This window comes from Marmota monax, unplaced genomic scaffold, assembly GCF_021218885.2.
Source record: "Marmota monax isolate L192 unplaced genomic scaffold, Marmota_monax_Labrador192_F-V1.1 WCK01_AAM20220418_F8-fsc00001, whole genome shotgun sequence".
NCBI classification, from domain to species: domain Eukaryota; kingdom Metazoa; phylum Chordata; class Mammalia; order Rodentia; family Sciuridae; genus Marmota; species Marmota monax.
The window spans coordinates 28,382,364-28,406,142 of NW_026693777.1; the positions used below are offsets into that span (position 1 = coordinate 28,382,364).

At 31.9% G+C, this 23,779-nt stretch overlaps 1 protein-coding gene across 2 annotated transcripts in view; it reads left to right on the forward strand.

The window, feature by feature from the left end:
- Positions 1 to 8,420, forward strand: part of Exoc5 (exocyst complex component 5) — a 69,995-nt gene extending 61,575 nt beyond the window's left edge. For both annotated transcript variants that reach the window (XM_046460853.2, XM_058584639.1), the window contains exons 16-18: positions 5,096 to 5,204; positions 5,402 to 5,617; positions 6,233 to 8,420. In XM_046460853.2, coding sequence (XP_046316809.1) covers positions 5,096 to 5,204; positions 5,402 to 5,617; positions 6,233 to 6,421 — 514 coding nt within the window. In that variant the 3' untranslated portion in view covers positions 6,422 to 8,420. The remainder of the gene's footprint in view (positions 1 to 5,095; positions 5,205 to 5,401; positions 5,618 to 6,232) is intronic.
- Positions 8,421 to 23,779: the final 15,359 nt, after the last annotated feature.

Below are 23,779 nucleotides of genomic sequence, written 5' to 3' on the forward strand. Positions count from 1 at the left end.
TACCTGCTCATAGTACAGAGTCCAAGGGGTCTGTCTGGGTTTTTTTCTTTTCAATTCCCTATATTTTTTATTGGTACATTAGTCTATCTGTTTTGGGGATGATGATGTTCATATATTTATTGATGATGATAGTATCTACCGATTATCAAGCATTTGCTATATGCCAAGCACAATATAAGGGCCTTTACCTATATTATTTCATGTATTAGGTAGGAACTACTATTTCCATTTTACAGATGAGGAAATGGAGACTTTAATAAATTTGCTCAAAACCACACAGATAATGATGGTAGAGCTGGAACTCTTTAAAACCCATGGTACTAAGATTTGGGTATAGATTTGTATTTCTGTAATTCTACTTTCTCTTGTTCAATAAAGCATATTTGAATGTAGATTTTTAATAGCCTTATTTAAAAGATAACTGAGAATCTAACTTATGCAAATATCAAACATTTTTACTTTATGAGTAATAAGAAATTCCTTGCAACTCACCTTCCAATTCACTTGCAATTGACCTTCACACTAAGACTGAGAACTATTGACTATATGGTATGTGATAATAAAGGGGAAGAAAAAAATAGAATAAAAAGTTGGAAAAAGAAAGGGTGTTATAAAATCATTCAGAGTAGTTTACTGAGGAATAGGTTTAAAAGAATCTTGAAAATTTGTCTTACTGTTTTTCCCAGTTTTACTGAAGTTTAATTGACAGATAAAATTTGTTTACATGTAAAGTGTATAATAATTTTGGACATATTTGCACTTTGTAAAATGATTACCACAGGGGTTGGGGTTGTGGCTTAGTTATAGAGCTGAGGCACTGGATTCAATCCTCGGCACCACATAAAATAAAGGTATTGTGTCCACTACAACTAAAAAAAACATTTTTTAAAAAAATGATTACCACAAGAAAGCTAGTTAAACATTTCCATCAGTACATGGTTACCATTTTTTTCTTGTGATGAAAAGGCATATGATCTACTCTTTCAGCAAAGTATGAAAATAGTATTATTATAGTCACCATATTGTACTTTAGATCTCCAGAACGTATTAATTCTGCCCAGCTGAAACTTTGTACCCTGACTCCTTATTTCCTCTACCACTCTCTCCCTCACAATTCTTGGCATCCACCATTCTATTCTGTACTTCTATGGGTTTGATTTTTTTTTTTTAATTCCACATATGAGATCATGTAGTATTTGTCATTCTGTATTTGACTTATTTTATTTAGTTTAATGTCCTCCAGGTTCATCCATGTTGTCACAAATGGCAGGATTTCTTTATTTTTTATGGCTCATTAGTACTCTGTGTATAAGTATACACATTTTCTTTGTTCATTCATTTTTCACTGGAAATTTAGGTTGTTTCCATATTTTACCTATTAGGAATAATGCTACAGTTAACCTGGGAGAGCACATATGTCTTCAAGATATTGATTTCATTTCTGTTGAATATATACCCAGTAGTGAGTTTGCTGGATAATAAAGTAGTTCTACTTTTAATTTTTTGAGGAATTGCCATACTATTTTTCCATGATGGCTGTATCAGTTTACATTCCCACTTTAGCATGCAGAAGTTTCATTTTCTCCACATCCTAGCCAACACTTAGCATCTCTTGTCTAAGCCATCCTGGCATGTATAAAGTGACATTGTGTTTTTTATTTTCATTTTTCTGATGACTAGTAATGTTGAGGCATTTCATATATCTCTTGGCCATTTGTATGTCTTCTTTCGAAAAATATTTATTCAGGTCCTTTGCCCTTTTAAAATTTGTGTTATTTGATTTTTTTCTCCTATTGAGTTGTTTAAATTCTTTATATATTCTGGATACCTTTACGAGATATATGTCTTTGAATATATTTTCCCCTATCTGTAGGTTGTGTCTTCACTATGTTAGTTATTTTCTTTGCTAAAAAGAAGCTCTTTAGTTTGATGCACTCTTACTTATATATTTTTGCTTTATTGTCTGGCCTATCAAAAAACCATTGCTAGAACCAATGTCAAGGAGTTTTTGCCTATGTTTTCTTCTGGTAGTTTTACATCTTAAGGTCTTATGTTAAAGTCTCCATTTTGAATTGATTTTGTGTATATGGGAAGATAAAGTTCCAGTTTTATTCTTCTGTATGTGGACAACCAGTTTTTACAGCACCATAAAACAAAGAGGCTGTTCTTTCCCTGTTGTACATCTTTGGCACCCTTATCTCAAAGATGAGTTGAATTCAGGAAGTGTGATGTCTCTAGTTTTCTTCTTCTTGCTCAAGATGGCTTTGGCTATTCAGGATTTTTGTGATTCCATATGAATTTTTGAGTTGTTTTTTTTTTTTTTTAATTCTGAAAAGTGTCACTGGAATTTTGATAGGAAATATGTTGAACCTATATATCAGTTTGGACAGTATAGACATTTTAATGATATTAATTCTTATAAGCCATGAACATGAGATGTGTTTTCATTTATTTATCTATTTTTTCTTTCAGGAAAGTTTTATAGTTTTTATAGTACAAGTCTTACTTCTGTACTTAACTTAATTCCTGAGTATTTTATTCTTTTTAATACTATTATAAATGGGATTTTCCTTTTTGGATAATTCATCAATAGTGTACAGAAACACAACTGATTTTTGTATATTGACTTTGCATCTTGTAACTTTACTGAATTCAGGTTCTGGCAGTTTTTTGATGGAGTCTTTAGGGTTTTCTGTATATAATAACATGTCACTGAAGAGGCAATTTCTCTTCTCCCTTTCCAGTTTAGGTGTCTTTTATTTCTTTTTCTAGCCTAAATTGCTTAGGCTAGGACTTCCACTACTACAGTGAGTAGAAATGGTAAAAGTGGATATCCTTGTCTTTTTTTCTGACCTCAGGGGAAAAGCTAGATTTTCACTGTTAACAATTATATTGTCTATGGGTTCATCATAAATGTCTTATATTATGTTGAGGTATATTCATTCTATACTTAAGTTTGTTAAGAATTTTTGTCATGAAATGATGTTGAATTTTGCCAACTGCTTTTTGTATCTCTTCAAATTATCATAATGTCTACCCTTCATTCTGTTTATTTGGTATATCATAGCTATTGATTTGCTTATATTGACTCATTCTTGCATCCCAGGGATAAATCCTGCTTGATCATGGTGTATGATTCTTTCAGCATGGTGTATGATTCTTTCAGTGTGCTTTTGAATTCAGTTTGCTAGGCTTTTTTTTTAAGCAAAGTTCGTCAGGGATATTGGCCTGTAATTTTCCTCTAGTGTCTTTGTCTAGCTTCAGTATCAGAGTTTGCTGGCCTTGTAAAATGAGCTTGGAAGTGTTTACTGCTCCCATTTTTTTTTGGAAGAGTTTGAGAAGGATTGGTGTTAATTCTTTAAACGGTTGGTAACATTCACCAGTGAAGCCATCTGGTCATGGGCTTATCTTTGTTGAGAGGTCTTTGACTGCCAGTTTAATCTCCTTTTTCATTACTGTCTGTTCAGATTTTCTAATTTCTTCATCATTTGTTTTTAGTAGGTTACATGTTTCTACGAATTTACCTATTTCTTTAATTTGTTAGTATATAATAATCTTTTGTTTCTAGTCAAGATCACAGCAGATTATACATAAATAGAACTTCATTCACTATCATTATAATATGTATACATATATATTATAGATGTTACAAACATTACTTTTGACAAGTATGTATTTTCCTAACCTAAACCCTTTACATTAATTTGTTTCTGCTTGCTTTGCCTCAGAATACCTAAAAAAAAAAAATCACTTTTGGAAAGTGGGGAGGTTAGATATATGTTAAGTTTTCAAAAGTGTATGAAATATATATTTCCTGTCTTATCAATACATGAAATATTCTCTTTTTGTCTTTCCATATAAGTCATAATCTTGGTGTTTTCATTACTTAATACATTAAAGGCATAGTGGTCTGTGAAGGTCTCTCAAGTGTGACCCTAAATATAGGCTCAGCATTCCCTTGAATTCCTAATGATAATTTTAAAGCAGTATCTATCCATTAGGCCTAAATGAACATCTCTTGCCTTTGAAGCTCATATCTTTCCTTTCTTGTTGCTTCATTTTCAGTCTTTTATTTCAATGCTGTACATTTACTGAGAATTTGGGGCATCTGTCTCATAATTTTTCTTTTTACTTTAAATCAGGTTCTTTTTTTGTCTCTGTGTGTAAACCATTCATCTTATCAATCATCTCCACTTAAACATCTACTCATATGCCTCACTGGATTGTTATCATTGGTAATAAAAACCTTAAACCCAAATGCCCTACTCTACAACCTACTTCTTTTTTTTTTTTTTTTTTTTTTTTAATACCAACTTCAAACCTCCAATTTTACCAACATCTTAATTCTCCTCATGCCTGTTTTCTAACCTCAGCAGGACTTCTGTCCTTTAATCTTTTCATTTTGGGTCATTCTGTTATCCTTTTCCTAACTTTACTTCATTCATTATTGTGCCCAAATCATATGGTCCATCTCTTAAATTACTGCCTTATATTTACTCTAAATCTACTTCCTTCAACCATGACTGTCTCACAGACCCTAAATTCTGGATCATTCTGGTCTCTTTTATTCCTATAATTGGATGGCTGTTTGCTGTTGGAGAATATCACATAATTAATACATCACTAGTACTGTTAGAAATTCATGCCCTCGTTTCTCAGTTGGACCTTTAGTAGAATTTCTTCATCTTCCTGATTATCCCTAGATTATGAGACTCATGTTCTCCACTTGCTCTCCAAAACCTTGGTCATTCGTAAACTGATCTTTCCATTTTCTTAAACATTCTCTCTGTCTCATTTTGCCTTTGAAGATGTCTAGTAGTGAGGAAATAAGTCAGCGACCGATTTCTAAGGTCTTAAAGACTTCCTTAAATAAAGCATTGGGCAAAGAATTTTTTTCCCTGTTTGGGGCAGGGAGTCAGTAAAATAATGAGCTTTTTGATATCAAGACCTAGATTGACTTTTTTTAAAATCTAAACTTTACCAATTACAAGATAGTTTTATGGTGATATGAAAAAATTTAGTACAGAAAACATAAATAAAAGTCAATATTGAATAAATTAAATGGATCAAATATGTTGTGTTCTCAATTCTCTAGGACATTAAATTGTATGATTGGACAAATGAAACATATCTTGGCTGCAGAACAAAAGAAAACAGATTTTAAACCAGAAGATGAAAACAATGTTTTGATACAGTATACTAATGTGAGTAGTAGAACTGTTCAATTTGTTAATAAAAAGTATCTGTTTTGTTAATTATTTAACATTTTTATCAGCGTGTCTTACTATGCCTTAAGTTTTTTTCTTTTATACTTAGAAATTAATGAAAAACAATGTGTATTTTCTCCTTAATTAAACTGATGCACATAAACTACATAATAAGTGTAGTAAAACTTTTACAGGCCTGTGTAAAAGTCTGTACGTATGTAAGAAAACAAGTGGAGAAGATTAAAAATTCCATGGATGGGAAAAATGTGGATACAGTTTTAATGGAACTTGGTGTACGTTTTCATCGACTTATTTATGAGCATCTTCAACAATATTCCTACAGTTGTATGGGTGGCATGTTAGCAATTTGTGATGTAGCTGAATATAGAAAGTGTGCCAAAGACTTCAAGGTATGTACACACAAATACCAAACTTGTAAATAAGGTTAGGAACATAAGTCAGGCCATTTAAATTTTATTGTAATGATTATTAAGAAATTTATAATGTTTATTGAATTGTAATGAGATGAGATCCATCACTTTCTGCCTGAAAATAGTTCTAATCATATTTGCAATGTTAATATTTTTTGTGTGTGTTTTATTTTAGACAATGTCATATTTCAGTTGCATATTTCAAATGGTCTTATTGACAGCCATGACTAATGCTGTGTCTGTTACATATCAAGAAAATAATATATATTATTTTCATGTATGTCTCTCTCAGATCATTTTTCCCTAAATTTTAAAAATTTAAATTATTTTTAAAAGTGCTATATTATTGATAACTAGTTGTAGTCTTTCAAATTACATAGTATGAGAAAACTGATATAAATCCTTTCACAAGTTTGTAGAGCTTTTGTAACTTCTGAAATATTTTAACTCTTTAGGAGGCTTAAAAAATCTAATATTTTGAACTTCCATAATCCTAAGTCCTGACAAAACTGTATATAAGAAGAATTTGCCAAACTCATTATAAAATGGGAAATTGTTTTGTCACTGTTATTTTTTTTCCTTCTCTCAATTCAGATTCCAATGGTATTACATCTTTTTGATACTCTGCATGCACTTTGCAATCTTCTGGTAGTTGCCCCAGATAATTTAAAGCAAGTCTGCTCAGGAGAACAACTTGCTAATCTGGACAAGAACATACTTCACTCCTTCGTACAACTTCGTGCTGACTATAGATCTGCCCGCCTTGCTCGACACTTCAGCTGAGGTTGAATTCACAAACAAAGTGTGTTGTACTTCATCAGGCCTCGGTTGATAGAAAGCACAGGAGATTCCTTATGACACAGCCAACATTTTATGGAAAAAATGACTGGAAGAAAACAGCAGCCATACTGACCTTTGAAGTTTTATTTGAAATTTGGACACCCCTAGCTGTATTTTGCTTTTTTTTTTTTTTTTTTTTTGAATTTTAATTCCATTCTTTATTTTATAACTTTCAAATTCTGTAAAACTATGTCACTGTTTTCATCCTAGAAAATGTTGGTGTCAGAAGGCAAACAGAATTTACCAGTGTTCCTGTTCGGGTTCTTTAACATATTCCATCTTGAAAATTTACCATCCCATTTTTCATTAAGAATGGGTGAAATACAACAAAACCACATTTATTTATTCACCAATTTTTATTGGCCTTTTCAGCACTGGCAATTGTTAACCAAATTATTTTAGGTTTTCCTAAAGAATCTTTTGCCTTTTTTGAAAGTTTAACAATTAAGCATAATTTCTGTAGTTGGTTGATTGGAGTGTTTTCTAAGATACAGCATCAGTACTATTCCAAGAAAAATGTTATAAACTAAACTAAAATGATGAAATGTTTTACGTAGACCTAGTGGATCAGAATACATCTGTTTTCTGGGTAAAAGTAAAGTTTACTATTTCTTATTTGGTAAATAAATCTTAAGCCAATTCTAGCAAGAAATTAATAAAACTACCTTATTTTATATTTCACTTAAGGTTGAAGACCTTAACTAAAGGACCATATTTATTCATTATTTTAATATTATAATGGAAGTAAAAAAAGTAAGATGTAGTGAAAATGGTGCATATGAGAAATATTGACAATGTTTAGCAAACACTGCAATCCTTTAAGATTTCTCTCTAATGCTAAACTTGAATAAGATGGGATAAACATGCAAGTAGTCTACTTTAAGAGGAATTGGGAGTTGATAGATAACATTATATACTGTAAGTCTGGAGACAAGCTTTACAAATACTGTTTACTTTTCAGGTCTCTAGGTTTTTTCATTGTCCTTTTTCAAGGCATTTCTGAAGTTATTCCTACTTAGATATGATTACTCAAATTGGTTTAATATGGTGACATAATAAATCACTTACAAAATTTTAAAGATCAAGCATAAATTTAGACCATTACTTTTAAGCCTTAAAACTTGCTCAGTGAGAATGCATTCTAATTATATGTAGTGTTTCAGCTTCCATTCTGTTGTTTATAGTCTTCTAGAAACCATATAAATTTTCAATTCGTTCTTAACATTTTTTTTTCTTTCATATAGGCTTTTTGGCCTAATTTTGAAAAACTGCTTTTCTTCTAAGAACCTAATTTTGAATGATCAACTTTACCAAACCTCCCAGGCCCAGAGCTAACTACTATTTAAGTTACTATTGACTGAATTTTCTTCATTTTCTGTTTAGCCCAGTGTTATCAAGGTAAGCAAGGAAAATGCGGTATGCCAACTTTCATTAAAGCATTTTAGGACATTGTGGTAACTTTAAAAGGCTTTCCAGATTTCTATTTCTTAGCCAAGGGAGAGCCAAAAGAGGTTTTGGATACCAGAAAAAGTCATATGCTTGTGCTATTGCCATTTTAGAAAGCTCTGATGTGAATTCAAATTATACCTCTGTTACTTAAAGCCAACTTTTAAGGCAGTAGTTTTACTGGCCATTTGAACTCTTTGTACAGTGTCAATTTGTAAAAAAAGAAAAAAGAAAAGAAAAAAAATCTCAAATAAAACACGAGATAACACTTTAAGACTTCCGAGTCAGAAGCACTTCAGGTTATTTTGTTTGAATTAATTTTTAAAATGTAAAGCATATACTTGTTGCTTAGATATTTTGTTAATTATCATTTCCTTGCTTGAGTTCTGTGCAATATTTTCCATTATGTCCATTGAGAGGACAGTGACAAAACTCATGAGTGAATACTTAATTTAGAAGTGTTAACATTAATGCTCAATAAACAAATTCCCTGTGATTGTTTACTTCATTTCACTATATATTTTAAGGACATCCATACTGAATTTGATAAATTATTTTTTAATTTAAAATTTTAAGGTATACCTTATTTTTCATAGCTCATCCCCCCCCTCTTTTTTTTTTCTTAAAGCAGAAAAGTACTTGACTGTATAACCAAGATTAGAAATTTAGCCTAAACATAAGGCCTTTCTCTAAGAAGAAGAAGGAAAAAAAAAAAAGATTTTGTGTGAAGCAATGTGTGTTCCTTGTGTTCTGATCTTTAAAGTATGTTCATGTATAATGATCACCAAAATAATCATAATCCAAAATTTATGACTTAGAAGAAATGATTAATAAATAAAATGTTTTTATATACACACAGTAAAATTTTAGTTAGAGATAATTAAACTTAATAACTTTTACCAACACTTAAATGAGGGGAATCCTGCAGTATTCCAGTTTCACATGAGCTGTATGTGTTATCTAGGTAAAGTGTCAAAGTTGAAAATATACTCTAAAACACAGCAAATTGTTTTTTTTTTAAACATGTTTTATAAAGTACAGTACACAAATTTAAGGAAGAAGTAGGAAGTCTAGCCTCTGTAAAATTATGATACTGCAAATGACAGTCAACTAGAGTGGCTAAAGAGTCCTTATGAAGAATTACAACAGCTAGATGAATTTTTTTTTCTATTTTTTTGTGGGAGGAGGATACTGGAGATTGAACTCAGGGGCACTCAACCACTGAGCCACATCCCCAGCCCTTTTTTTGTATTTTTTTTAGAGACAGAGTTTCACCCAGTTGCTTAGTGCCTTACTATTGATGAGGCTGCTTTGAACTCTTGGTCCTCCTGCTTCAGCCTTCCAAGCTGGCAACTAGATGGATCTTTAGACAGGTGACCGTTTGACCATTCCAAGACAATTATTGGTCTCATTTTGAGAATCATCATGATTGCAAGTCCTTATGATCTTCTTTGTTATAAAAAAAAAAAGCTGCTAAAATAGGTTAATTTAAAGATTAAGTAAAATTTTTATTTAAAGCAGATTAATTTATTTTTTGAATCATTTTTCTTCTTTCACTTCTAAATATTTTACTTTTTGATTACTAGCCTTTTGGCTCACAGTGAAACAATTAACAATCAGTAGATTGATTCCAATTGGTGAATTTACTGATTCCTTGTGATGCATTTCTCTCACCTGTGAGAGTGAATATTTTTATCCAGATAAAGTGACATTGCTTCCTGTAATGTCACAAAATCCTTAAAACAAATAAGGCATGCCTAGTGGAACTGTATGTTGGAGACAGCAAGGTTCACTCAGGGCATATTTTTTTGGTGACTATATAGAAGCTCACATCTGGAGATTAACATGTTTTTAAGGCAAAAGTATTCTGTCATTGCCCACAGTATATTTATTTTCCAGAAGCATACTGAATTCTGATTTCTAATGGAGAATTTGACATACACAAAGAAAGCAGTTGATGCTTTCATCCAATTAGATTAACTATTTTCAGTTCCTGTACTATTTCTCTCTCTTTGAGAAGGCTTATCTGTGATACATTGTCTATTTTGGAAGAAAAGACCAGTCCATATTGTTAGACTAAATAATTCTACATGAAGTGAATGTAGCAATTTAAAAATTTTTAATGCATAATGAAGATAATTATTGCTACATTTATTGGACTTAAGTCCTATGCACAATGCTATATCTTTTGTATATATTTGATTCCAAAATAACCCTAGGATTTGGGTACTGTTTCCATTTGGTAGGTGAAAAACTTGAGGCATAAAAACTATCAAGGTCTAAGACTGTTAAAAGGCTCAGATTTAAATCTTAAGTCTTTTTTACTGTTAGGTTCTATGTATTATTTTTCTTATGGAATATTAAGTAAGTACTTTAATATGGTGATTTATTAATGATGATTTTTGCTTAATCTAATTTTCTCTTCATCCAGTATTTGACTCTCATTCTGAAGTATAGATTATGAAATTGAATCCAAGATCAGTATCTAAATTACTACTGAGTTTTGTTTTTTAAAGAATTTAACATTTATTTTATTTATTTGTATGTGGTGTTGAGGTTCAAACTCAGTGCCTCAGACTTGCTAGGCAAGTGCTCTACCACTGAGCACTACTGGTTTTTTTTATATGTTCAGCATGTGGTCATACTTTTTCTATTGAGTTTTTTAAAGTAGTCATGAAATTTTAATATAATCTTAAGTTTTTACCTAACAGAAATCTGTCTATCCCAACGTTTTCCTTAGTATTATTTTTTATAACCATGACAGTGTTTTTGCTTAGTAATTTCTATAATATATAGAGTCCAAGTATTTTGTACCATTTTTTGAAACATGAGAGAAAATAACAGCTTTTCTTGAAAGATAAGAGGAAGTCAGTATTTTATGTTTAAAAGCAAACTACTTTTAATGTCATAAGCTTGCTGTTTCTCTTAGCTGTTTAGTGCACTGGTAGTTTTTTAATGGTTAATGTAGGGCAAAAAATATTTAGTGTTTTAGCAATCAGAAGTCATTTTTAGGTAATCAAAATTATTATATGTTAAGTTTTTTAAAAATTGCTTTAACTCTACCCTTTGTTGCTACTATAATTTCTCTTTCTAAATTTAGAGAGGAAATAACTTTTCAAGTATGTATAGGACAGAAACTTGACACATTAGAGGTTAAGAATTTTAATTGGTGAATTGGAGTAGTTAGGCTGATAACCCTGGGCTTAACAAAACTAATTTTTAAACTAGGCTCTGTATATTTTATCATTATTGTTTGGTGGGTACCAGGAAACTTAAGTTCTTATGATTAGATATCTGTTGAGGGGGTGGGAAGGAGACAAGTAATTAAATACCACCTTATTTTTTTTCTAAGTGGTTTTAGAGGGTTGCAGTATGCATCACCATTCAAAGCCAATTTAAATAGGAATATATCACATCATACTCCAAATAGCAAACAACCTCAGGAAAGTCATTTATTCAGACGGCATAGATTTGTGCTAGACAGCAGTGATGCATTACAAATATATAATTATTTGCACTAATATTTGAGCAGGTGGAATGGATTAGAACATGGTCAACATTATGCTGCTGATAACATGTATTTTTCTATATTAATATGTACTGTGCAACATGTATTAAAATTGTCAATAATTCATTTTAGCCAAGATACTAATATTTATATTACTGTGTTTAAGAGACAGTATCCAACTGAGCCACTTTTAATTTAAAAGTCTGAAAATGGAATTAAGTTTACTTTCAAAAACCACTTACATTATTTTATAATCACTGAAAGGTCAGTGAAACATGGAATTATCATTGCCTGGTGACTTAATAGGAAGAAATATGGAAGGTTAAGAATGGGAATAGGAACCTGGAATGAGGAAGCTACGTTGAATTCATAACTCAGATGAGTGACTTCCTTTGTTTTCACCACTGGAAATCTCAAATGAAGAAAATGTTCTTCCTAGTATATCTTTATATTAATAAGCTAAGTGAAAATGGGATAGAACCAGTTCAAAGAAATTAATTTCTGAAGGTGGACTTTCAAATTCTTAAAATTAAACTTTAAGAGGTAAGAAACCTTAATTATGTCCCTATAATCTCATATAGGTAGATGTCTTTGAATGAGGACATCTCTTCTTGTCTACCTGTCATGTTAATCTTTATACTGTGGGTTACATTGATTCCTTTGAACTTTTGTTGTGACAGTTCTATCAGAGCTTTTTGCTGTAGAGGATATTATCCAAATTGAATCTGGACAATGCTGACCTAAAAAAAAACAAACCTGAAACTACCTCCTAGTATATTGTTTGCAAATATAGTATATTATTTAGAGGGTAGCATAAGAGATTCACATGAAATAATGTGAAAATAATTTATAAGAAAAAATACAAAGTGCCTATTAGTGTTTTCCAGTAGAATGTATTTTCAATTTTTACCACAAGGGGGAGACATTATTTTTATAGTAATATATAAATTTTGTTTAATTTTAAAAATAGAATTCATATAACTATTCTCTATTGAACAGCACTCTGTGAACTTGTGTCTCATAATTGTAGGGATATGTGTGAATTTAAATAAGATTATGAAAGTCATAAATGAGAATTCTGGGAGAATTAAAGACAGAAAACTAAAACATGGAATCAAAGTTCATAATTAAAATTGTGTTTTTTATAGTTGCATGTCACATTGAATTACTTTATCAACTCTTTAAGAATAATAAGAATCTATTGATTAGTTTTCTGCATTTTACTTATTAAAGAAAAGCTTTTGAAACAAACTACAGAAGGATTGTCAATACTATACATACAAAAAAAATTTCCCTTTGAGAGTAAGTTGCTGCTGTGATGTGAATCACCCAGCAATACTTTTTATTTACAAAAAGAAGTAGTTTTCCTCTGTAACCAAAATACAACCATCAAATTAGGAAGTTAATGTTGACATATTACTACTGTCTAATCCTCAGACTTTACTCAAGTTTTACAAGTTATTCCAATAATATATTATTAGAATCCAGCTGAGAAGTCATATTGCTTTAGGTTATAGTGTCTTTATTCTCTTTTACTCCAGAACAGTTCCTCAGTCTTTCCTAGAATTCTGTAACCCTTGGCACTCCTGTTGATTTTAGGCAAGTTATTTTGTCCCCACATTTGGGTTTCTATTTGACCATGATTAGAATCCACTAGTGCTTTGGCAGGAGTATTGCAGATGCTAGTCTGTGTTCTCATTGCATCCTATCAGGTAGTGCATGATTTCAGTTTGCCCCATTTCTGATGGTATTCATTTTGATAACTTGTTTAAGTTATCACTTGTTTACAGCCTTCTCCACTGTAAAACTGCTATTTTTTTCCCTTTGTAAATTTTTTGTGGGGAGGTACTTTGAAGCTATTGTATATATCCTCCTAATTGAAATTTCAATTTATTGATACCAGTATGGATTCATGGTTTTCTATTCAGTGGTTTATAATTTATTTTTCTGGATATCATGTTGTCCCAACTTCGGTCAGTGGGAGCCTCTTTGGGTTGCTCCAGTTTTCTTTTGACATGTTCCCATCATTTTTAAAGCACTGTCTTACCTTAGGCACAACAAGATTTTCCAAGTTTATTTGGTCTTGCCCCAGCTCTAGAATCATCCCTTCACCTTTCGTGGAAATTGATAATTAGAAGCCAAGATTTTTGTACATAAGATGTGCTTATTTTGATTGAGATGTTATTGCTCCCATTTCTTGTTGGATGGAGCTAGAGTGCTTTATGTGTGTAACTCATACACATGCATATTTTAAAAAAATTTTTTTTAGTTGTAGATGGACACAATATCTTTATTTGTTTATTTTTATGTGGTGCTGAGCATTGAACCCAGGGCCTCACACCTGCGAGGCAAGCACTCTACCACTGAGCTGCAGCCCCAGCCCACATGCATATTTTAAATATATAAAGATACTCCCATCCCTGTGTGATACCTTTCTCACTGTACTTGAGCTTCAGTATCCATACTGGGTTTTCCTCTTCATCCTGCTCAGCTACTGAAGTTTGGCTTTAGGACCAAATTGGGGGAGTGATAAGGGCTATTGCAGAAATCATGTAAAGATTCAAAGTTCTAAATTTTAAAATTACTCAATTTTGTCACTGTGAAACTACTATATTTTGCTTTTTTTTTTTTTTAACAGTAGCAAGCAAATTAGTAAAGCTGAGTTGAGGAATACAAAGTGTTATGCCAAAGACATCGAAGTTAAATTTTGAAGGAATTAAATTAAAACGCATACAATTTTTTTAATATTTCCTTGCTACTGTTAATTGCTATAACAGAAACTATGTGAATGGAAATCTGACCATTAAGTACTGAATACCAGTAAGATATTTTTGCTAATAAAATTGAAAGGAAAAAATAACTAGGTTTTTTTTTTGTAGGCTTTGTTAAAAAATACATGTTAGGGCCAGGGATGTAGCTCAGTGGTAAAGTGCTTGCCTAGCAAGACCGTGGGTTTGATCCCCAGTTCTACCAAAAAATAAAAAATAAGTAAGATAAAATTCATGTGACAAAGGCGTATATGAGGGCTAAATATCATATTAAGATAAACTTCATATGAAATAGGAGTCAAATTGAGACAGACAAGTTAAATAACTTAACCAAAATTATAGATTTGAAGGGTGATAGAATCAGAATTCAAACTTATATCCTCAGGCTTCCAGGGCCAATGTTTTAATCATTTTGTACCTCTTTGAGTTCACAAAAGAAGTTAGATTTCGTCTGCCTTTAAAAAGGCAAGTGTGGGTGGACAGGCTGAGGAAGTAACTCATTGGTAGAGTGCTTGCCTAACATGCATAAGGCCATGAGTTCAATCCCCAGCACCACCACCAAAGAAAGAGAGAGAGAGAGAGACATGTAGCATTTCACAAAGTAGGACAGGGGAAGGGGGCAGAAGCACCCTTTTATATATTAGTCACTGTTTTATCCCTTGAATGAGAAGACTGCTATTGAAAGTGGAACTCAGGGTTTGTGGCCCATCAAAAAAGGCAAGTAAAATTTGAATAATAGTTGGTTTGAGGTAATTTATTAAAAGTCTTCAGAGGTATGTCAGTTAATTTGTGCCTTATTAAAAAGACAATAGGAAGCTCTGAAATAGGCTAATGACACAAAAATTCTGTGTTTTAGAAAAAGACAAGTGGTAGGAATGTATGCAGTGGATTAGAGGAGAGCAGAAACCAAGCTACTACTTTGTTGTCGATGGTGAAGGACTAACCTGGGGGATAGTGCAAGACTGAAAATGAGGTCATGGATTCAGGGAACATTTAAAAGATTAAACCAGTAGGATTTATCTCTTGTTGCTTTATTCACGGTGGAGGATGAGCAAAAGAAGAAATTGAAGATGATTCCAAGATTCCTAACCAACTTATCTTGAAGAATAGCTAACATTTTTGTCTTATATCCAGTAGGAAAAATAGGTTTAGGAGGAATCTCTATCAGTGCTGAAAGAATATCTACCCTTACACCACTACTTGGTTTAGGTTATACAAAAAAAAAAAAAACTAAACTTTTTTTTTTTTTTTTTAAACAGAAATACTAAAAACTTGTGGCAGGAGAAAAATCATTTCTTCTATAGTTTAAAACATAGGGGACTGATCTTGAGATTTTAGTAACATCATTTCATAAATGTGTAATTGTTTTAACTTTTTTTACTTAAAAAAAGCTTCCTAGCATTTCTGTGCCTGGATGTAATGGGTAGCCTCAAATGTAGTAATACCAGTTGTCCTTGAAGTCAATCTTTTAGAAAGTGTCAATTGGGAATTCTAAACAACACACCTTCTAGCTGAACAATGTTCATATATTCTAGAAATACTTTACATTCCCAGATTCTAATCCAGAATCTTTCACTTTAACATCCAGGATGTGGAGCTTTACCTTCTGGAAAAGTACTGCACATCTATAACACAATTTCTGCCATTATATTTTAACTATAATCCCAAAGTTACATGTTTATCTTAGTAAAGTCAACAGAGGTATTCCTTGGCAGAAATATGTGGAATGTGTAATTACAAATTATAGCTAGATATACCACAAACTAGTTTTCTTTGATTTTCAGACAGTATTTTGAAAGCATCTTTTTTTTTTTTTTTTTTTGATCATTTGGAAATTCAACATAACAAAGTGTTTAAAGTAGCCTACTAGCTAACCAAAGGATTAGAAAATTTGAAGGTAATTTTATTTCTGAATCTAGTGGGGAAAATACATTGTCATCTTTATATTACAGGTGTTTTCTAATTCTATAAGAATTTTATTAACAAAAAAGTGATTTTCATTCGATTACTAATGGCTTTGATCAAAATAGTATGTACAGAATACTGAATGTTTTAATAGCCCTGAAAATTATAGATACAAATTTCAATAAAATTCTGAAATTGCATTTAATAAAATTTTAATGCATATTTAAGTTTCAATAATAAAGAGAAACATGACTTCCAAGATATTTTAATTCTTTATTTTTTGATGAGATTATATAAGACTTAATGAAAGTCACATGTAACAACCACAGAATAATTCATTTCAAGTGCACATGAAAATTTTACAAAATTGACATGTGCTAAACCATAATGTTTCAATAATTTTCAAAAACTGAACTCACTGTGTGCTATGACTACAGTTGAATTAACAAAAGTTTACTAAAAATGTTTTATGCATCTGAAAATTAAATAATGAAATTCTAAATAACCCAGGAGTCAAAAAATTACAATGAAAATTAGAAAATATTTGAAGAGAATCTTAAAAACACGATTTCTCAAAATGTGGGACGCAGCTAAAGTAATGCATACAAACATTTAAAGCCTTAAGCATGTATATTAGAAAACAAGGAAAGTTGAAAACAATGAAAGTTGAAAACAATTACTTAAATTTTTATTTCCAAAAGGTAGAAGAAAGCTTTAAATTAAATATCAATGAAGAAAATTATAAAAATTAGATCAGAGGATAGTAAAACAGATAAAAAAAACACAAAACTGATAAGCCTCTGGCAAGACTTAAACAAAAGAGAAAAAATACAATAAAAATTTCTCCAGACATTATAGGGAGAAATGATACTAATTTCATTGAAACTCTTCCAAAGAATAGTAGAGAGAATTCCCTAACACACTTTATGCAACCAACATAACCTTAATGCCAAAAACTAACAAAGACACTGCAAGAAAGGAAAATAACAAAACTTTTCTCATAAACTTGGATGCAAAAATCCTAAACCAAATATTAGCAATCCAAACCCAATGATACATAAAAAGGAAAATATATCAGATTTTATTTCAAGAAAAGGTTAATCATTTAAAAATCAATGGAATTTACCATATTTACTGAATTAAGGGGAAATTATTTCAATAGGATAAAACTGTTAAAGAAATTCAATACCCATTGATGATTTTCTTTAAAACTTAGCAAATTAGGAATCAAAAGGAATTCCTTAAGAGTATCTTTTTAAAAAAGTGTGTGACAGACATAAAAAAGTGAAATAAATGTTAAGTATCTCTAGCAATTAGAGAAATGCAAATCAAAACTACTCTTTAAGATGTCATCTCACTCCAGTCAGAATGGCAGCTATTAAGAATACAAACAACAAGTGTTGGCAAGAATGTGGGGAAAAGGGCACACTCTTACATTGCCAGTGGGACTGCAGATTGGTGCAACCAATCTGAAAAGCAGTATGGAGAATCCGTGGAAAAATGGGAATGGAACCACCATTTAACCCAGCTATCTAACTCCTCGTTCTAAACCCAAAGGATTTAAAAACAGCATACTACAGGGACACGGCCACATCAGTGTTAGCACACACTGATAGCACATAGCAGCACAATTCACAGAAGCTAAATGTGGATCTAACCTAGAATACCCTTCAGTAGATGAATGGATAAAGAAACTGGTATATATACACAATGGAATATTACTCAGCATTAAAAGAGAATGAAATCATGGCATTTGAAGGTAAATGGATAGAGTTGGAGAATATTTTACTAAGTAAAGAAACCAATCCCAAAAAAAACAAATGCCGAATGTCTTCTCTGATATAAGGATGCTGATTCATAATGGAAATGGTGGGGAGCATGAGAAGAATAGACGAACTTTAAATAGTGCAAAGAGGAAGGAGGAGATGTGGGGGCACTGGGGTAGAAAAGAGTGGAATGAGTTGGACATCATTACCCTAAGTACACGTATGAAGACACAAATTGTGTGACTCTACTTTGTATACAACCAGAGACATGAAAATTTGTGCTGTATTTGTGTAATATGAATTGAATTGCATTCTTCTGTCATATATAACTAACTAGAATAAATTTTTAAAAGTTATCACAAAGTATAATGATACCTAAATAAAGATTTATAGAGAAAATAATAGTGAAATATTTAAAGCTTTCTCCCTAAAATCTAACAAGGCTAGGAAACTTGCTATCACTTCTCTTTAACCATTATATTTAAGATCTTCACCAATGCAATAGGGCATAAAGCAAAAATAAAATCGCATTATTTGTAGATATGTCTACATAGAAAGTTCACAGAATACTGTAGTAATAAATGAATTTAGCAAGGTTGCAATATAAAAAGCAATGTATGAAAGATTAGCCATGAGGCTAGGGTTGTGGCTCAGTGGTAGAGTGCTTGCCTAGCATGTGTGAGACTCCGGTTCAATTCTCAGCACCACATATAAATAAATGAATAAAATAAAGGTTCGTCAACATATTTATAAGTATATTTTAAAAAGAGATTAGCCATATGTCCTTACACCAGCAACAAGCAACTTGAAAGTAAAATTTTAAAACATAAAAGCAGTTATAAAAACATCAAATGTCTAAGAAAGATAACAAAATACATGCAAGACATCTATGCCTAAGACTTTAAAACATTACTAAGTGGAATTAAGTGAAAGGCTATGTTCATGAATCAAAGGACTGAATATTGTAAGTCAGTTCTCCACAAGTGATATCTACATGTAATAAAACCCTGACCAAAATCAGCAAGTTTGTTGTAGAAATTGACAAGGTGATTCTAAAATTTATATGGAAATGCAATAGACCAATAATAGGATATTCTTGAGGAAGAAAAGATAGTGTGACATTAATAAAAGGATAGGAAAATAGACTCACAAATATACAGACACTTGCTTTTTGATAAAAAAAAAATGACACAATGCAGTGGGGAAAAGGGCATAAATGGTCAACTGTCATATATATATCAAATGAATTTTGACCCTCTCCTGAATGTCATACATTAAAATAAATTCTAGGTGAATCATGCACCCAATTGTGAAAGATGATAAATCTTCTAGAAGGTAACATAAACAAATGACTCCATTATGGTGTTTCCAAAAATATCTTTGCAGGTCATGAAAAGACCCTTAAATAGGGTTACACTGAAATGTAATGTCTAAGTTACACTTAAACATTAGTCATTTTGTTGACTCACCTGAGCTTTGAGGAATCCATTCTTTTGGACTGTGGGAATCAGCTCATCCGATGGGTTGGATAGAAGCTTTCATCTGGAAGGAGGAAAAAAGGAAGTTCCTATTCTCATTGATGATAAGGCAGAAAATACATGGACTGTGGAATTAGGAATGAGAAGGTGAGGAAGAAAGAGCCTGAATCTCTGGGGCCAAGAGATTGGGGAACTGGATTTAGAGGTATGAAAGTTCTTGAAAAGTTTTGTTAAAGATATTGAAAAAATATCTTTAATGAAAAAAAATAGTAGGAAAAAAGTCTTTATAATATCAATAATTGACAAATGATTTGCATCCGAAGTATATGAAGAACCTCTACATATTATTAAGAGAAAAACAATTCAATAAAATGGGCAAAAATAAAGAAAATTTAAAGCTAAAACATGATCCACAATGAGGATATTCAATACCCAATAGACATGAAAAGGTGATCAACCTCATAGCTCATCAGAGTTAAAACCCACAATGAGTACCATTACACATCCCACATAAATCCTGGGGCTAGGGGTAGCTCAGTGGCAGAGTACCGAGGCCCTGGATTCTATTCCTGCAACTACTATATGACCCAGCTATCTCACTCTTTGGTATTTATCCAGAAGAACTGAAATCAGCATATTATAGCCACTTCAGTGTTTACAGTAGCACCATTCACAATAGCAAAAATTATTGAATCATCCCAGATGTCCATCAATAGACAAATGGATCAAGAACATGTGGTATACATACACAATGGAGTTTTACTCAGTCGTGGGGAAAAAGGAAATAATGGCATTTGCCAATATATGGATGGAAATGGAGAACACCAAGCCAGACCCAGGAAATCAAAGGTTGAATGTTTTCTCTCTTGTGGAAGCTAAAGCAAAATAAGGGAAAGAAAATGGGAGGGGATGAGGAACAGATATCATAAATATATAGAAAATATCAGTGGAATAGAGGAAAATGAGAGGGAGGACAGAAGGGAAAGGGGATGAAACATGGAATGAATTTAACAAAATCATGTTGTATGCATATATAAAGTGTCAAAGGGAATTTCACCTTTATGTAGAAGCTACCAATCAAAAATCAATAATTGAAGGAGTGAAAGGAAGATCAGTAGAATAGAAGGGAGAGAAAAGAGAGGGAGGAGGGAAGGAAAACAGAAGAATGGGGACTGAAATCAAGTTTCTTGCATGTATGATTTTGTCAAATGAACCCAACTACCATGTATAACTATAATGCTCTAGTAATAAATAAAATTCATACCATTAAAATAAAAAAAAGGAGGAGGAAAAGAAATCCTGACAGTTCCATCTGTTGGCAATTTTGTGAAGCAAGTGGAACTCATATATTTCTGGTGGGAATAGTTAATACTACTATCTGGATAACTTTTCTTTTTACTACTGAATATAATATACCCAGAAATTCAATTCTTACCTTTGAGAAGGAAAGGTAGCATCTGAGGAGGGCAAGAGAGTAGCTTCTAATATGTTGTTTTATTTTTTGACCTGAGAACAACTATGTGAGTGTATTCACTTTAATAATTCATTGAGAGTACATTTACAATTTGTACATTTCAAAATTTAAGTTATATATTCTAATAAAAAAATTATATTAAAGTAATTGAGTAAAATGTAACTACTTCCATTTTTTTATTCATTGCTATTAATGATGCTGTTTTTAAAATGATAGAATCCAGAACCACATTTTCTAGAACTTTCTAGATATAATACAACTTCCAGCTTGTGTTTATTAAATAATTAACATCATTTGACCTCAAAGGATAAGACTCTTGTAGTAATTTTTGTTAGAAGGATGAATACACGTTTATAATCCATCCTTTTCTCATCTCTAAACTAACATACACATGCTATAAATACTGCAAACATAGAAACACACAATGTAGTTTAAGAAGAAATATTAGTGCTGTATACTTTTGCTTTTATCTGCTTGGGCTAAACATGGTTGTTATTTTAGAAATATTACAATTATAACTCCAATCCAACATATTGAATCCAACACCAAACCTAAGATCATAGCAATTAATAATGCTATGTTTATGGATGCTTGAGCTAGAAACAAAGAATAGCTCCAAAAATACTTTACTGTGCCATTAGCAGTGATTTTTCTCATGTGCATGAGCCCCAGATTCAGTATCAGGGACCCAGTGGAGTTTCTATCAGGCTCCAGATATTGAGGCCAATTTAACATCCATTAATAAAATTCTCCAAGAATTTTTGTACTCCAAATCCAGTCTAAAAGAGGCACTCTCTGCCCTACTCTCAATCCTGATTTCAAGGTGCATTTTGCTGCCTTAAAATGATTAAAGGTGAGACCAGAAGGAGAGTAGATTCTTAAATCTCAAGTTATTGCATTTTAACAACACCATATAAAAGCACTGAGATCCCTAACTAAATCTATACCTAGGAAAACAGTTCTTCAATGCTTCAGTGGCCCAACACAGCCAATCACAACATTTTGTTATGATATAGAACTGCTAATAATACTAGCTAACACTCATTGAGCACTTGCTCTGTGCCAGATACTATTTTAATGATTTCATATTCAATCTACACAAGAACTATGGGGTAGCTACTATTGTTATAATTACTATTTTATGGATAAAATAATTAAAGCAGGGAGAAATCCTAAATCCATCCTGGGAAGGAAAGGGAAAGTCAGGATTGAACATGGGCACTTGTACTATAAAACACTAATGGTATATTTCTTGCAAAATCAGTTGGTCAAAAGATAATATTTGGCTTTGTATTTTTGATGATTTACAAGTTCCTCCAAGATTAACAGATAAACTCTTGCATTCATTTTGTGTTACAAAAGAGCCTCTCTTGATAATTTTCCCCACAGGGAATTTCTCAAAACTATACAATACCCCCTGCCAAAAAGTGGTTATTTCATTTAAAAAAATTTTTTTAATTGAAAAGGCCCAATAATCTACTTCTTGCAGTGGAAGCCTGTTGATCATGCCATGGAATTTGATTGGCCTAGTTTCTGACACTTGTTCTTAATCTTGAAAAATCAATACTTTTCATGTTTAAATTATGCAGTACGTTCAATAGTGATGTAGCTTTTCATAGCATGAAAAGAGGTTGCAAATACCTGAACCAACATGTAGAGCCCGGTGAGTGAGACTTTTCTTTGTCATGCTGAACCTATAGGTAAGAATTCAAGGGCCAGTTGAAATTCTGGGGCTACACTAGCCCCAGAGCCTGGTCCAAAGCTGGCTTTATTGACTTGCCAGATTTCAAAGCATTATCCAGCTTCAAAGATGACCAATGAAGACAATTCAGACCCATTTTGAATTTACTGTTTTCCCTAAAAACTAACAAACTAGCTAATGGTAACAATATTAGTGCATAGAGAGCCCTTTGATGTCTGTCTTTGGTCTCCACAGAAGAGTACCCAAAATTCAGAAGTCAATGCAGCATGTTTCCAGGCAAGAGTCATTCCAAAACTTCTCATGGGATTTTACTAATCTAGGGTAGATTAGTAAAAGGTTTACTAATTTAAGGTTTAGTAAATTAGTAAAAGGTTTACTAATTTAAGGTTTTATTTTCTCATTCATTCAATTTAAGAAATATTAAGCACCTACTATGTGCTAGGCACTACTCCACACACATGGATAAAGTCACAGACATCATTCAACTTGCATTCTAGTAGCTGAAAGCCAATCAATATAATCACTAAATAAATTTATAATGCATTAAGAAATGAATAAATGCTATATCAATATGTTTCTCACAATTTAATATTCAAGTGACTATAAAATATCAGAACCAGTTTAAAAAATTATTTCTCCCTTTTATTCATTGACATAGATTTTTCTGGCAAACAACACTATTTTCTATTCTTATGTTCAAGAATTGTGACAATAATAAGAATAGTAAATATAACATGTTAGCCCTCTGTTATGTGTCTCAGACTTTCTTAGAACAATTGTTTATTAAAACACTGGGCAGATTAGAAGAAATGATAAATGCTTTAGGGTGAACTAAAAATCAGGGTATAGTGGACATAGTTTGGAACATAATGTTGAATCCCAATAAGGGTTCAGAGAGTACCATGGGGATACAGTATAGGAACAGACTAAAAGTTCAATTCTGATAGAGATTCACAAGGTACACTGAAAATTTTATCATGTTGTTTTTTTTTCTTTTCAGAAAAACAAGAAAATCTTTGAAGTATGCAAATTACAAGGTTATGTCTGTCCCTGGGAACTCATCCCTAGGTACATAATAAACAATTGGGATTATTTTAAGACAGGATTTAAAGAAAAAGAAATAGTCATCCCACACACCCACCCACACCCACCCCCTATAACATGGCTTGGCCCCAGTATAAATTAGAGAGTTAAAAAGTGTGACGTAAAATAGGACTCTGAATTTTGACACAGTATTTCAGCTTGACTTGTTCA